The sequence below is a fragment of the Strix uralensis genome, chromosome 5, assembly GCF_047716275.1.
Source record: "Strix uralensis isolate ZFMK-TIS-50842 chromosome 5, bStrUra1, whole genome shotgun sequence".
Classification (NCBI taxonomy): Eukaryota; Metazoa; Chordata; class Aves; order Strigiformes; family Strigidae; genus Strix; species Strix uralensis.
In genome coordinates, this window is record NC_133976.1 from 77,619,934 (window position 1) to 77,636,653 (window position 16,720).

The following is a 16,720-nucleotide window of genomic DNA, read 5'->3' on the forward strand; positions in this document are numbered from 1 at the left end:
TTATAATGGAAATGGTATGGAGAAGCAATCAACATCAAATGCAGCTCACAGGAAATGACAGATTCCAAAGGTTTATTTTTCTTTTCTATCCAATCCAACATCAAACACTTGCTTTCATTTTACTTGCTAAAAAGGGGAAAGAAAAAAAATACATAAAATTAATAAAATGCACATGAAAACCAACAGTAAATGGATACAGGGGAAAATAATATGCATTTGGTATGTCCAAAAGGTCCCGCCTCTGCTAGGCAATCCCTATGACTGCTTTGGCAGTGGACTGATGCTGCCCTCATAAACTGAAACAAGAGTAGATATGCTTTTTAAATGTCATTGTCTAGATTTCACAAAAAGCTACTTATGTCTTTTTTATGTAGTTGGTTCATACAGACCTAGCTTTAAGGAGCACATCTATTGCCTAGAGCCTTAGGAATAAATATTGCCATGTTAAAAGAGCTTTTACATCACGTACTTAAACTCTTGTATGGATTGGATGTACTTTGTGAAGCCCTCAGACAATATGTTCAACAGTCCTGATTCAGCAATCCCTGAATGACTACGTACACAAATGTAATCTCCAAAATGACCATAAGAGTTAGCAGGTTGAATTTAAGATCTAACAGTGGCTTCTCTAAGTACATGACTAGTTCTGCAGATTTTTATTTTTCCATCCTTTTGATTTCTGCATGTAAAGGCCAGCAGCTGGAGCTTTATAGGTCTTAATTGTAGCAAGGAGGATAATAATACTATTGAATTAAGTCCCCAGGAAAAGGGGGGGGGATCCCCTTAAGGAATCATTACACTCCCATTTTTCTTGACCACTGTTAGCCAAAGTTAATCTAACTGTAGCTGAATCAAAGCTTTCCTTTTCTGTTTAAAGAAATTTTAATGAAGTGTTTTGCTTACTAATTGTTGTAAATCCAACCATTTGAAGGCCTAAGTGGTTTTCTGGCCTCTGTGCATGGGGTTGAATTTCACCCACAAGGGAAGAATAAGTTACTTTGTCCACTTCCTTACTTAAACTTTGATTTTTTTTTTCCCCAGTCTTCTATGAAATATAGATATTTTAAATGGCATAAAAACATAAAAGACAAGCAGTTCTAAAAGAACCATCTAAAGAAGCAGGCGATGATTAATATGTTGCTCTTTTGAAAACCTGAAGGTTAACTATCCCACACACCTTGAGGAAACCTTAGAAGATGTGACCCAATGAAGTTAAGTGTGTTGTGTGTATGTATGTAATATGTGTGTGTTTGTATATATGGGCTTTTTTTAAGTCTGGTTCTGAAGCCCATATAAAACATTTTGATCAAACATCTGTCTTGCTCTAGGCTGCTAAATAATGTGGATTGTTTAGCCCATGGTCTTCTGGTTTATACAGACAAGACTGCAGAATAACAGGCAGTGTGATGTGGACATGCTGCATGCATGATGTGAAAATTTCCATGCTGGTATAGCTGAATCGACCAGAATCAGAACTGCTCACCACCACCTCTCATTAAACTAGTGCAACTTGTGCATGGGAGACTGAATTTAAACTTTCCTCCTTAATCTTTGTGCTTAGTGTTTTGGCTGATTGTTTTATAGGAAACACTAGCCACAAGGGCTTATCTAAAGGACTGATGCGGTTGGGGCTTTTGGCTTGAATTTGATGAAGAAATGGCATTAGTAGTTTAAGATACTTATTACATCTGCTGTTCTCTCTCCCTACAGCCCAGGCAGAACAGAATATGTGCCTGTGAAACAGCACCTTCAAGTCAGGACGGGAGATGCTAGCAAAGAGGGGCTTGTACTAGCTGAAGCTAAATGCTAGCGTAAGGGAGCTGGGGCTAGGGCAGGCTTTCTGGTTTGTTCTTTTATGAGAAATGAGCTTTGGGTATCTGGGGTGATGGTGCTTTAAGCTACTGCAACAGCACATTTCTGTGCTTGCCCATCAGGCCTTATTTTGGCTTATGACCCCTCAGGAGAATTTGATTTGGATTCTGCCTGAATCATAATCTAGTAGTTTCTAAACAGCATTTAGATACACAGTTGCTCCTGGAGTGGTAATACAAACCTGCAGTGCCCTGCCCTTGGTCTCGATGGGCAGTGTGACCGCAGAGATGGCACACACGACACACACAGATGAGAAAAGACACAGGGCCCCAATGAAAGAAGCACTCATAAGAACCTGCAGGCAAATGAACAATTCAAACATCAGCTGAGTGGTGTAGGGAGGGGTGGCAGTTAATCAGTAATTAAAGAGTGGACAAAGGGTCACAGACGCCTGAGAGACTTGACAGTTGAAAAACAGTATCATGTGAATCAACATTCAGAAAGTAACAAATAGTAGCAAGCTAAGCTCTGGGAAGAGATTTTTGCAGATCTGCATCTGGCAAAGACCACGTAAGTACTCTGTATAAACATCAGATAAAGAACTAATGAGTTGAGGTGGGGGAATTGAAATAATCTATTTTTTGTGAACTGCAGGGGTATCTTTATATTTGATAGCGATGATTGGCACAATGTTTACCAACATTATCAGGCATGCTCTTACTTGTGATATAAACGGGGCCACCATAGCTCCAACACGGCACAATGACCCACTTGTTCCCATCCCCAGGGCTCGCATTGTGGTGGGATAAACCTAAAATGGGCCAGAAAGAAATTGGATTAGTGCAACAGCGATCTGTGATATGTGTCTTTATTTTTCTTGTTTTCATTTTTCTTGATTTTTTCTTCAGAGACACCCATTACATTATCAAGGGCAGTTAGGGGGTTAAGATATGAAAAGAAATAAAGGCTCCTTTTGGGTCTCATTTGTGCCATTACAAATCTGCTGAGTTTTGCCCCAAGTAAAGTTTTAGGGTAAGTCAATCAAAGCTCTATGGGTCTCCCTTGCTGTTTGCTCCCTGTCCCCTTGCCCCCCTTTCTCCCAGCTGTGCTGTGCAGCTCATGCCAAAGTCACAGAGGATAGATAGGCTGGGTGCTAAAGGAAGAAGTAAATTTATATTGCCAGGCCCTGTATCTGGAAAGCAGGAAGAAGGGTCTGCAGCCTTTAAGACTGCCTATTTATTTGTATCAACAGCACTTTTGTTTAGGAGGAAAAAGAAAAACAGATCCCAATAAGAAACGTCCAGGCTTAGAAGAATGTGCTTTCTGTATTTTTCACATCTCCCAAACACCTGTGCCAATAAAACACTTAAGCATCTGTTTTGCTTAACTTTCGTTAAGTCCTGATACTAGATTTTAGCAAGTATACTCGTGTAAGCCTTTGTTTAAATACTTTACCGGGCCAAGCCAATGGGCGTAAGGTAATTCAAGAGGAGTCCAGGCATGTGGCCCAAAAGGGGATTTCCGAGTTTAGTTTTGATCATTGATTACAGTCTGAGTAGTATTGGTTTATGATATGGCTGTTGCAGCAATGGTCTTCACATCAACAGCATCCAATTCAGGACTATTAAAATGTTGGTATTTATTCAAGCCTAGTGCATGTTTAAATAATATAGTGTGCTATTAAAAGGAGGGAGATTTTTCTGTTTGCTTTTTATATTTACTCAATCTGCAAGGCAATACATTTAACTCCACACAGTTATTAAAAAAAAAAAAAAAACCACAGAAAACCCCCCCAAAAAACCAACAGTGCGTACTTAACCCACAGAACTCATGGCTCCAAAGTTGTATGAAGGACAAGCTCTCTGAAGGATTAAAAAAAACTATTTGCAGACAGAACACTGTGATTTCCATTAAGTGAAAAAAATCATATATATATAACGTCATATACTACCTCATGCTACTGCATCAGTCCCCTAAGTGCTGGAAAAGGTTCCTTTCAGTGGTGGCTTCTTTTCTAACTTTGCAGGGATGGTGGAGGGGAAAGATTGTGGCTTTTGGAAGATGGTGGTACACAACATCCTCAACAATAATGTTCTCTAGTAGCTGGCCAATGGGTGGCTCCGTAGGGCATTCCTCTTCCACCTGCTCTTGCCATCTCTAGCTAGTTTTCTGATTTCTTCTCTGGTCTTGCATATGAAAACAGTGGGGCCAGGAAGCCAGAGATACTTAGTTCAAGGAAGGTGACTCTAACTAGTCAATAAATGTGGCAGTATTTCTGGGTATAGGCAAATGGTCTTTCATGCCCCAGAGCAGCCTACCATGCTTTCAGGAGGACCCACCTCTGCTGTGTAAATGTAGATGGTGTTGAAGTTTGCTGAAACCAAGGCACGCAGCATGAAGAGGAACCCAATCATGCCTGTGCTAGGGAGAAAGCCAGGGGGAGCAGAGTTAGTATCACTGAGCAGTGATCAGCAGAGACACAGCCTAATTCACTGTGCTAAGGCTTTTATCAACTTAATATAAGGGAAAGCATAAGGAAAAGTTGATTGCTGAAACATACAATCTTCCTTTAGTCCATTGGCAAGGCATGTTTAACAACAGGCTATTGCATGTTAGGTTTCCTCTAGGCCACTGTTAGAGGCTGGAGGGAATGATCTGAACAGGACCGTAGTGGCTCAGCTGCTGCCTTCAGCATTATGGTCAGGGCTGACTTTCAGCCTAACCCTCGCTTTTTGTTCCTCTATAAAACTGTTGCAAGCAAATATGACGGCCAGGCTCAGGCTCAGTTTCAGGGAAAACTGAAAATAACAATAATAGTAGTACAGAAGATTTAGTGAATGACTGTAAGCTTCCTGATGGGCTCATTTAGCTTAATGACTATTTGCAGCCTCCCAGTCCAGCTTCCAAATATTTCAGCCAGCCTCCAGGGCCAGTGGCCCACGGGCAGGCAGCAGGGGTGTACACTACTGGTGAGCAGCTGTCAGGCTACCAGCCAGTTTACAGGAAACTTCAGCTTGAAGCCATCCTGATTTTCAGTAACTGTTACACTCTGCCAGCTTGAGAGGGGTATTTGTTGTTACACGCCCTCACAAATCCACCTGACAATTACAGTACTCATGGCAGCCTTTCCCTTGATGCCTTGAGCTCCTTTTGAAGTGTCCGACTCCACAAGTTAGAGGAAACATATGTAGCATTGCCAAAAACTAAAGAAAGGGGGGGAAAAGAGACTGAAAGTAAAATATGACTTCTTTCTGGTGGGTGTTGTTCACATAATTTTTAATTTTCTAGACTGTGCTAGAAAGCAGCTTGTATGCTTAGGGGAAGCCATGTGGGCTCAGTACAAGTGAGTTGCTCTCCACACCGCTGCACCACAGCATCTCCTGCCACAGCTTTCCAGGGAAGTGCAGGGAACCAGTCAGAGGGGTTTTTCAGCTGTAGAAGAATTACTGGCCTGAGTGACCTGAGAATACCTAGGTTCTGCGCTCAGCATTGCATGCCCCCCAACAAGACCCATGTGCTGATCCAGACTACCTCGAGGTGCAGATGTTAAGGAGAAGAAAGAATAGCGCAGTACATCCCATGGTGATACACAGGCTCAGGCGTCTTCCAAGGAAATTGATGCCGAGGATGTTCAAAGGATTTACTGGAGACAAAAAGGAAAACCATAAAATGTTAGCTGATCAAACTGCAGTGATTGTCTGTCTTTATAGACCTTATGCAGCGTGCCTCAAAACTACTTCTCTGCATCCCCAGTGCCTACCAAATGCTCTGTAAAATGCACAAACCTTATAATTCTCCTCCTATACTCAAACCCTGTCATTTGTGCCGTTTGTCCTTCCTCTCAGAGGATGGAGCCTGTCCTTCTCTGAAATTGCCATGCTGGAATGGGGCAGGACACCAGTGCTGGTCCCGAGCCATGCAAGGCAGGCACCCGCTGGGTGAGCACCACAGGCCTGGGTGGTTTTGCTCCTGTGCCCTGTGGAGTCCCGCCAGGAGCTGAGCAGTATCACTGGACCAGTCCCAGCCTGGCTGCACCTGCAGGATCCGACACCCGGTAGCTTGGTAGCCCAGTTGCTGAGATGAACCAGGGAAAACATTCTCCTCCCAGGAGTGTTGCAGTACTAGACCTGCACACAGTGCTAAGTTCTTTCAAGAGTGCCATGGGGGTGCCTGTGGGCCATCCTGCTGTCCCCCAGGGCTCCCAGGCAGGCTGCAGCAGGAAGAGGTTTGGTTGGCTGCAGATTACCTGGGCAGCAAAGCTGCTCCCGAGGCCACCATCTCTTGGAAAGTAGGGCACTTCTGTGGTGCATTCAATTCCATCAATCTGATTATTTGTGATCCTTGCTTAGTTATGACTTCCCAAAAACTACACGTCTGGGACTTTGGGAAGCCAGGGTTGGTTCCGGAAAGTTAAGAGCAATTTCCCCCAGAGTTTAACCAAGGCTGTTGGTACATACTAACTGCAAGGGTGGTCTTCGGCTCTGCTCTTGGAAGGACCTGTGCTGTCACCAGAAGCTGAAATATTCACCTGGGGCGTGATACCCTCCCTTGCCACCAGCTCATGCCCTGTGTCCCAGACCTTCATTTGACGAGCCTGTGCCTGACACTTGCCAGCAGTGCTGAGGACATTTTGACCTCTGGCACATCACTAAATGCATGCAAGCTTTGCAGCAAGTATTGGCTGACTGTAAAAAGGGAGAGGCAGGGAGGGTAGCAGAGGTTACATGCGATCTCTCCAGCTGTGCTGATGATCATGGTCTGGTAGGCAGCAGGCCCAAACAAGCGGCAGTGGCAGGGGCTGTGGCTCTCCTCGGAGTCATTGCCAGGGTCCTGCACCGGTGGTGCCGTGGAGCCACAGATGAGGTCCTGCTCCAGTAACTCAGCACTGGCCAAGATGACGCCGTAATAAGCGAAAGCTATGCCAAGCCTGAGGGGGAGTGGGAAACAGCAGTGAGCAGCAGCAACGACAGGGAATGTTAGGAAACTGGAATACAGCAGGTTTTGGGTGCCCTGGGACCGCCACTGTGAGCACCAGCTCTGGTGGGACCCCCTCCCCTGCCCCTTTAGCCTAACAATGACTCAGGTCCCCGCCAGGTCACCAGTCAACCAACCAATGGCACACTGCTACCACCTATGTCCGTGCACCGCTCTTCCTTGGAGGCCCCCACCCCAGCTCATAGTTCATCTCTTTGCTTCCCCCTTAGTGCTGTTTTTTGCTCTGCAGCAGGTGACCTGCTGCAGTCACACTGGGGAGAGCGTGTGCCTTTGGTCCCTTTCCTCATGCAGGGCTGTAAGTGGCGACACTTCCAAACCACCCCTTCCTGGGGGACCCCGAAGTCTCAACATCAGACCCCAATGCTTGTCCAGGTTTTTTTTAGTCCTTATCCTTTCTGCCCAGGGATTTTTGAAAGGAGTTTTCAGTAACTGGCTGGAGAGGCTCACCCTGGCTGGCTGTCAAGAACACAGTATTGATGGCAGCCTGGCTGTGTCATTATCAAGTAATTCAGCAGATGCCTAATCATAAGTGGACCGAGAAGTAATTTTCACTTTTTTATCCCCCCCGGCAGTTTCAGAAACAAGCAGCAGAATCTGGGCTAGGAAATGAGCTGCCTGGGGAGGCAGGGGATGCTTGGGGCATGGAGGGGGGGGTGGGAATGCAAACCCGAGAACACAACAGCAACTCCTGGGAGGACTAGGAAAGAAAGAAGGATTAAAAAACAAAAAGAAAGCTATTTCATAGCACTCATACAAGTTGAGGGGGAAAAAAAAAAATAAAATAAAAAGTTCAAGGCCTGACTTAGCAACATTTCAGGTCAATGAGTTCCCATGGACCCATTATTTATACATTTCTATTCCAGACAGCAAAGTCAATGAAACATATATTACCCTTGCATACAGCTACTGGGAACACTGCATATGAAACCTGTCTCTCTTCAGTCTTAATTTTCCCTGGCCAGTGGCACTGGTAACTATTAATGAACTTATGTTGTCACCCTAGTTCACTTCTCTTACATTGGCTGGCCTGCAAAGGCGGTGCTTTTGTCCTTCTTTCAGGAAGAAAAAGTTTACACCAAGAAGGGAAGTGGAGCCACGGGCACATTTCTGGTGCACCAGTGGGCAGATGTGGGCTTCCTGCTGCAGCTCTCGCCTGGCTCCCACCCCACCTCCCCTGAGCCACCCTGGCCTGAGGAAGGACTCATGGCACCCTGCACCATCCTGGATGTCCAGTCTTTTTCTGCTTATGTTAACACCAACTGACACAGGGTGTCTGAGGCACAGTCTGAGATCAGGACAAGCCTACAGTAACTCATGCCCACATACTCCCCCTCCAGCTGCCAAGGATCTGGAGTTATAGCCTGAGGCAGAAGTGATGCCTTGTAATGGCAAAGTCAACAGGAGACTTTTGTTCCCTGCACACTTTCAACTGAGAGAATGAGCTGATAAGCAAGGGGAAAAAAAATAATATTTTTTTTTTACCATATGATCCATATCTGCAAAGTGGTTCTGAGGTATTTGGGGTGGATGAGGTCCTTGAATCTGCCTCTCCTTTCCTGCAAATCATTGATAGAAATAGTTTTTTAAAAGGTGTCTTTTATACAGGGGCAAGTGTTACATGGCAGCAGCTGGCACCCCAGGGCCCCCTGCCCTCACCCCAAGCTGACAGATGGTGCAGCACAGCTCCCCATCAGCCCTCCGGAAAGAAAAGTCCCTCTTCCAAAAGAGGACGTGCTTCAAAAGATGGAGGGGAGGAGAAGAGAACACCCTGAGCACTCCCAACCCCCACAGAACACTCCCAGCTCTTGGCAGTCTGGCCCCAGCATGACCATCGTGGTGCCAAAGGGGGACTTGGTTGCTGCTGGGGCATCAGCATTGCCGGTGCTGCTGGCAGCTCCCATTGCCCCACGTGGTGGGGAAGGGGCCCAGTGTCTGCTGCTCTGCCTATGGAGCAAGTTTGTGGCCACATACCTCTTGCTGAGAGGCCTGAAATGCCAGGGAGCCAAGAGACAAGCAGGCACTGGGGGGCCCTGCCTGCCCTGCTGCTCCCCAAGAGCCAGCAGCTGCCCCAGCGTTCCACCACCAAGGGGAGATGAGTTCACAGGAACGGTTTGGATTGACTTTATTTTCCTCATCATTGGTTAAGCCTGAGAGGGTGCACAACTAACAAAAATCCTTCCCACAGCCAATGCGGGTCCATTACATAAATTCAATTAAACTACAGGGAAGCTTTAATCCTAATTAAGCCCAATACAATAGCATCATCTTGCATGAATTGCTAAGGACAATGGTTGGTTCCTGTGGGAATAAGCAGCAAAGAGGTCCAGGAAAGGGACTTAAAAGAGCTGGATAATAATTTTGAGGCCCTAGACAATGGTTTTGTCAATCTTCCTCTCTTGGGGGTCAAAGGAGCCACCTGAATAAGTCCTCCCACCCTGTAGCCAGCAGGGTCTGGAGTGGGGTTAAGGGGGAGCAGCCTGGGGGACCCCTGGCCCCCAGCTCCTCTCCTGCCCCATCTACAACACCCACACATGCTTTTGGGCCCTTTGATCCAGTAGTGATCAACTCCTGAGCTGCTCAGGTAGCTGTGAAATGGCCTCTCCTGCTTTGACACTCTTCTGCTGGTCTGTGACTCCACACTGAGGGATCTGGGGTGGTGGGACCCAGCAGACAAGGCCAGTCAGGGACTAGGAGAAGCCTCTGGGAGCACTGGGTTGACCTCATGGCAGGACCCTTCCAGTCTGACCAGCCACAGCCCTGAGAGGGACCCTGTGGGGCAGGTCCCAGGTCTCATGGCACAGTGGACACTCCTGGGGGATGGATGGGCAATAAGGAAGAACATGCTTTGCTGGGAGCCCTTTTTGTGGTAAAGGAAGCAAATCTTTTCTCAGCATGATATTTTTCTGAGCAAACACAAAGAATGCGAAAAAAAGCAGAAAACTCAATTCCATTTTTCCATCCAGTAATTCCAAATTACTGTTTTTTCAAAAGAAAAATAACATCTTCATCATCACGTTCAATAGTTGTTTGGAAAGAAACCAGGTGAGGAGGGGGAGAAAGACAGAGTGAGACATGCTTGGCGGTCCCCTCCCTCCCCGAACCCCAGATACCACAGCCCTGCCAGGAGCGAAGGGGCTGGGCAGCACCATGCCTTGGCTTACCTTGGCTGGCTCCCTCAGCACCCCCTCGGGCATCACCGCCCCATTGATCTTGGCTATCCTCTGCAGCGTGGACAGTGCAGCCGCCATGTTTCCTGTGGACACGTTGTACCGTGCCGACTCCGGGATGAACTGAAAGCAGGAGCAGTGTCAGAAAGCCTTTCTGCACGTCTCTGTCCATGCAACCCTACTCGCAACTTCCCATCGTGACCAGCAGCCCAGCCAGGTTAGCACAGGGCACTGCTGAACTGGAGCAGCCTTTTGCCTCCTCCTCAACCACACCCTGGGGCACCCCCACATGTCCCAGCTCTCCATACCCCATGTTGAGGGGCTCACCCTGCCCAACAAATCCATTTCTTGGTCCAGGACCCAGGGGTCTGCTACTGAGCTGTCTGTGGCAAGCACTCATGAGAGGTGGAAGCCAAAGACACAGGTTTAACAAAAATAACCCTTAATTGAAATTCTAACATGGGATGAGGCATGTGTCACTTAAGAATGTCTTGGAAGACTCAGCAAGGCCATTAAAAAAAAGGAAGACATGGATGAAATTTAGGAACAAACTCACTCATCACTAGCATTTGCAATGTTCACCCACACCTCGTGCTCTTTCCAAAATAAAATACCTTTTTATTAAATGATGGCTCTCTTAAATTATAAACAATTACAGCTGTATCACTGAAATATGAATTAAAGACTCCTCCTTTTTTAAAGGTATGTATGCTGACTGTGTCTTCTTTTCTTCTGGACTAAAAACTTTTGTTACCCATTTTTTTTCTGGCAAAAATAATCAGGGAAAACAAACATCAAAGTTATACAAGTGGATGGCCACAGTGACCTTGCATTTGACTGCCCAGGTGGCACCTCAGATGGACTTGTTCATTCGTTCAGCTGCAGGAAGGGCTTTCACATCTGCACGGCTTGCACTGGCCACAGCTTAGCATTACAGTGCCCACGAGCACTGTAAGTAGGGATTTTCCACATCACTCCCCACAAATAAGTTGGTCCTCATGTCTGAGACTGATATTTCTGGAGCATGAGTAAACCTGGGGAAGCCACGGTTAATCCTGACACCCATTTGCTCTATGAACACTTTACTCAGGCTTCTTTCTTCAACCCTAGCAAATCCTAAAGACTGAAGAGTGTGCCCTGTGGCCAGCACTAGACTGAAGATATTACTTGTGATTTTTTGCATACCCTGCCTAACCTGTCTTCCTCTTGATGCCTGGCCCATCACCATGGTCCCTGGGTACCGCTGGCAGCCTGGACACTGAAGCCTGGGGTGCTGGAGAGCTACAGCAGGGCAGCAAAGCAAAGCCTACTCATCTCCCACAAGGTTACATCTTCCCAGCAGCTGGTCTGCAGCCCCTCAGGCCATCAGAACCTTCCCAAGTCCCCCAGGTGACAAGGCTGCAGTGGTGAAAGGACACAAGGACAGCCCCACGCTTGTGGCTGGTGAAGGGGCGATGCCTGTTGATGCCTGGGAAGACACCAGGTTGGTGGTGGTGCAGCAGAGAGTGGGGAGAGGGGCTCTTCCTACCTTGAACACCAGAATGAGAAGGATGCCGGGAATGGAGGCAATTCTGATCAGCCACCGCCAGCCGATGGTTGGGTTCACCACTGATGCCAGGCCAATGATTAACAAGGATCCTGCCAACCAAAACACCTTTCCAAGGAAAAGGAAGGGGTTAAAACATAAATACATGGCAACAATTTGTTTATTTTCTTCCCTTCTGGTCTGGTTCCATGGATAGGTGGGGATCTGTGCTGGGGAGTGCTGCGGTTCAAACTGAGCCATCCTGTGGCTGTCTGAGAAACTGAGCTTGGGTTGAAGGACAGAGGGAAAGACAGACTAGGATTTCGGGAGGGATGACTGAGATAGTCTTAATTAGCTCCAGATGAAAACAGATAACTTGCTGTGGCTACCATTGTACTTAAAGCCACTTCTTTTGTCCTTCCAGTCATTTCTCTGCTAATGCTCATGCCCCTGAATTTTCCTCTTGTCTAAATCTCTGCAGGGAAGAAGCAAATTTACAAGCACCAAAGGCAAAACCAGGCCAGATTTCCACTGCTGGAAATTGGTCAGTCTCCAGTGGACTCAATGCCAAGTTATACCAATGGAGAATCTGACCACTGATCTGCAAGTACATTCCTTCCCAAAGTTCACTTGTTGCCATGAGGAGATGTGTCCCTTTCCAGGGGACCACCCAAGGGAGCTTGGCCAACACAAAGTAAAAACAAATGCATAAAAGCCACAGCAAGTTCATGAGTAATCTGCGGGCAGAAATAACAAATTTTTGGGGAGAAATACAAGATTGTTCTTTTTTATAAACCTTTGTGTTTCTGATGACACTTTGGTAATGAAGCCCTTGGATCAAAGAGGCAGTAATGAAAAGCAAATTGTCCCTGCCACCAAGACCATATACAAACACTTCTGGTTCTACAGTCAGATGGATTCATGTGCTTGATGACGCCTCTGCAGATCATTTGCACATGCAGCAAGTGCCCACTGCAGAAATCTGGAGTAAGCAACAACCCCAGTCAAGCTTGCTGTGGTCTTTGCCCAGCAAGTGGCCACAACTCTCCCAGCACATCCCAGGACTAATGTGGGACTATCTATGCTAGTCCTATCCTGTGCAAAGTCCTGTGCCATCCCTAAGCAGGGACAGGGAGAGGCACAGATTAGGACCTCATCTGAGAATCACTTTATTAATAAACTGTTATTAAACAAGTTGAAAGAGAGGAAGGATGAGCCCAGGCCTGAAAGGGGCCAGTGGTGCCACCAGCCCCAGAGCTTGCCAGAAAGCCCCTCAGCACTGGTCCCATTAGAGCAGGCAGCATGGTTATAGACAGGGCAACTGAGATGCTGGCTGTCAGACATCACTCAAAGTCCCCATGCAATGTTTGGGGCATCCAATTATTTGAGAAGAAATTGCCTCTCTTCTGCAGGCAGCTGCCTGTGTACATCTTTAATAACACAGACAGCATGCTCCAGGGCACAGGAGGCAGCAGGCACTTGCCTGGACCAAGACAAATGTGAATACTCTGGGAGAACGGCTGATGTGATGGAGACCCGGCTTCCAGCAGCAGGGCAAATCTCCCAGGACTCGGGGCTAGAAGAAACAGTAAAGTGATCATTCTTACCTGAGATAAGGGCAACATGTATCCTCGGTATTTGATGGGCAAAAATTCTGTTTTTATGATAAGCCTAGCAAAAAAGAGAAAAAAATACAGAAATACAGCAACAATGAGAATTTCTATACTAATCAAGTAGCAGTTCAGCTCAGCTAAGTCACTGCTGGACGTTGCTGCTTGTAGACAGGGTACCATCCTTCTTTCACCACTGAGCACCCAGAGACAGGGGATCCCTGCTCAATATGCCTTCCACTTGGGCAGGCACCAAATTACATGCAGGGGCATGAATCCTCTCCAGACCATGGCTGTAGGATACAAGCAGGTAAACATTGCAGTCTGTGCATCAGGAAACCTATGGGAAGGGCCTGTGGGGTGACTGAGAAGTCAGCAGAGGCACAGGGGATGTTTGTGGAAATGAACAATCTTTAGTGAAAAATTTTTTTTCATTAACTAAAGAAAACAGTCTGTTCCACTTTTTATCAAAGGGAGGCCCTGGCACTGGCAGCTCTCAAGCTCACAGGTGTGAATTGTGCTTCCTTGGCTGGAAAGAGAGAGGGGTGGGGAGAGACCCACTTGGCTCCTTCTGTCTCAGCTATTGAAGTGTTTTATAAAATGTGCAATTTCCCTTCATCCTCAGCTCATTAGCAGCCTCCATGGCCAAAGAGCAGGGGCCCTCCTGTGAGGGAAGCAGTGCCGGGAGCTTGGCGGATGCACAACCCAGGTGCAGGGTGCCTTCTCCTCCCAACAGCACCTATCTCCCTCCCATCCTTCACTTTGACAAAGGGCTCTTGGGTCAACACGACCAGTTTTGGGCTTTCCTGCACGGGCAGCAACCAGGTTTCAAGGAACCATAGAAGATGCTGAAATGTATTTGTTTCCCTGAGAGATTTGAAAGAAATAATTTATTTTGCCAGGCTCCTAGTGAAGTGGTTGTTACTATTGTGACTTTCTCCTCTCTCCCTTCACATCCCCCTTTCCACGCCAACAGAGTAAAAAGTTTCATTTCAGTGGGAACGTTTTACATGAGTTCAAGAAGAATTTGCTACTTAAGCAGAATTGTGACTTTTTTATGAGGAAGCAGCCTTTGCTCATCTGTTACCTGTCTAATTGTTTTTATAATATATGTGCTTAATAATCCCTGTCACTGGCTTAACGTAAACCAGCTGCCCCCTCTATTCCTGGGCTTGGGAGTCCTTGAGACTGCAATTTAAGTCCATCGACTGGGATCCAGTGAAATTACAGAACAGCATTTGGTTTTAAGGCGATGTGGGAATTTCCTCTCCTTTCCATTTCCAGCCCCCGTGGAGGCCCCTTCCCCGCCGTCTCCTCCAGGTCACAGCACAGCCATGGCTTATCAGGCTCAGCGCAAGGGAAACTGGGCACTCCACGAGGTCAGCCAAAATGACTTGAAGGGTTTTTCTCATTGTAAACCCAGGAACTCAGCCCCCTTGGGTCTGTGGGTGCCTTTGCTGACATCCCCGTGAAAGCTGGTTTGCCACTGCGATGCCACAAGGCATGAGGCACAGCCTTACCCTTGCGCATGGCCCGACACGCCGCCTCCTACCATGGCCCGCAGGAACACGAACCAGATGTAGGATGGGGCAAACGAGGTCAGCAGGGAGAAATAGGCTGCCCAGAGGAACGAGAGCAGCAGAATCTGAAAAAGGGGAAAAATTACAGTCATCAAACCACAGGCTCAGCCAGGTGCATGGCTCTTGTGGGGCTCAGGAAAAGGACGCACAGCCCCCAGCGCTCACTCACCTTCCAGCGGCCATACCTGTCGGCCAGGATCCCGAGCACTATGCTGAAGACCATGTAGCCAAAAAACACCATCTAAGGGGAATTGAAACACAGCTGTGGAGGGCCCACTCCTGGCAGCACTAGGCAGCTCTGCTCTTTGAACTGTGGGTTAGCTGAACATTTTCTGAGCAGCAGGATGAACGGCAGTGCCCAGAACCATGAGTGAGATGGCTTTCACGGGCTGACTTCCTCCATGTAGGCACTCACTGCTTCAACCCTCAAAACTGGGGACTTGATGGTAAGAACTTAAAAACAAGAATATGGAAGTAGGGTCTCATTTTGGCATTACAGCTCTGGGCACGGACATGTGCTCATGTCAGCTCACTTTCTGTTTTTCTTCAGTTGTGGTACTGGTTTTGCCCCTGAGAGGATTCCCTAGGAGTTTATCTGGTCCACTGGAAAATGTACTTTACAAAGCCTGGGGCAGTGCCCCTGACAATGACCACATGGTGGATGACCTGTGTGAGGGCAACACAAGTCACTCACCGTTGTCACTAAAGCCACCTGCCAATCTTGAAGCTGCCACTCGCATCGGATGAGAGGGGACACAACGGCTATTAGCATGATCTCCATGGCTTCAGTCACCTTTGGGAATGAGTGTGCACATTAGCAAGAAGGAAAGCCACAAGAAACCCACAGGGGAAAATCCCTCAGTCCTACCAAGTCTGCAGCCATGACAGTCCCACCATGTCAAAACAGCCCTGTGAAGCCATGGTGCCTCCACAGTGGTCTGAGCCCTGTTCGTGATCTGGAAGACGTGGACACTTGGAAACAGGGGGAGGAGGGGAGAAAGGTGCACCTAGAAAGCAGGTATCTAAGTACAATCTGTATCTAGGAAGGCTGGAAAGATTCATCCTTTGCAGAGGAGACTCTTAGCCAGCTGTGCTAGTGGAAGGTCTTCAACTATCTCTGGAAACCAAGCTGCTTGGTTAGGTACCCTGCTGTGATTTTGGACATCTAACATAAAGACAACCTCTTAAAACTGGTTTTGATTAAAAACCTCATTGCTCCGTCGGCTGTTTGCCCCAGCAGCTGGCTTCAGTTAAGAAATGAGCCTATTGTTTACACATAGCTAGAGGCTTTTACACCTCAGCTGCAGTGATCCTCATGGATATGTCCCCATCCCATCTTTACCCCAGCCTGGCCTCAGGCTTTTGCCCCAGTTCCCAAATCAGATACACCATTAACACAAGATCCGGCCAGTTAGGAAATTTTTCAGGTAGCCAAGGGTGAGAGGAAGGTAGCCCTCCTGTGCCAGATTGCACAGGATTTGGATGCCCTGGGGATGGCATGAAAAGTGCAGTCGGGAGGCTGAACCTAACCGTCAGGCAGTATAGAAGATGTGCCCTGTCAGTGCTGCCTGGTGGGATGGTGCTCCAGGGCAGAGGCCAGGCGAGGATGCTCTGGGCCAACCTGCTTGGTTGTGCCCTGAAATAGGTCTGATATCACTTGTGGCCAATATTGATTTTGGCTAAAGATGACAACAGTAGAAGTTGTGCTTGAGAAGGTATGTGTGAAAAAAATGGGCTGGAATATGTGCCCATGGTGCTTATGGTTGTTATTGCACAGTAATAAGGAAAATGAGACAAGCTTTTTTTCAGGTCATGGCTGATTGATTCAGGCCATTTTTCAGATGGCTGCAGACACCTACCCCAGTGCTGCCCATGATGAGGAAAAGCATGATGTGGAACCTCCCAAACCCAATGGCTTCCACAGCTTCTTCCACTGTAAATGTCTTCGGCCCTGAACAACAAAGGGAAGGAAAAACAGAAACAAAAAACACATCAGCAGGCAAATTGTACCTCCTCTTTATGAAATGTCAG

The 16,720-nt window shown here is 47.3% G+C and overlaps 1 protein-coding gene across 1 annotated transcript; it reads right to left on the reverse strand.

Annotated features, from left to right (window-relative positions):
- Nucleotides 1-1,025: 1,025 nt before the first annotated feature.
- Nucleotides 1,026-14,930, reverse strand: SVOPL (SVOP like). The gene is made up of 11 exons (XM_074871823.1): nt 14,859-14,930; nt 14,630-14,754; nt 13,107-13,170; nt 11,503-11,628; nt 9,969-10,097; nt 8,290-8,363; nt 6,537-6,739; nt 5,344-5,455; nt 4,152-4,233; nt 2,534-2,623; nt 1,026-2,167 (listed from the first exon to the last, which is right to left on the reverse strand). The coding sequence occupies exons 1-11, from the start codon at nt 14,928-14,930 to the stop codon at nt 2,006-2,008; spliced, it is 1,239 nt and encodes a 412-aa protein (XP_074727924.1). The 3' UTR covers nt 1,026-2,005.
- Nucleotides 14,931-16,720: the final 1,790 nt, after the last annotated feature.

Bases quoted from the DNA above. Each gene is read 5' to 3' on its own strand.
- SVOPL (XM_074871823.1), bottom strand. From the start codon at position 14,930: ATGGTGTTTTTTGGCTACATGGTCTTCAGCATAGTGCTCGGGATCCTG. The intron at 10,098-11,502 runs GTAGGAAGAGCC...TCCTGCTTTCAG, and splicing joins TTCTCATTCTGGTGTTCAAG to TTCATCCCGGAGTCGGCACG. The intron at 8,364-9,968 runs GTAAGCCAAGGC...AATGATTTGCAG, and splicing joins TGCTGAGGGAGCCAGCCAAG to GAAAGGAGAGGCAGATTCAA.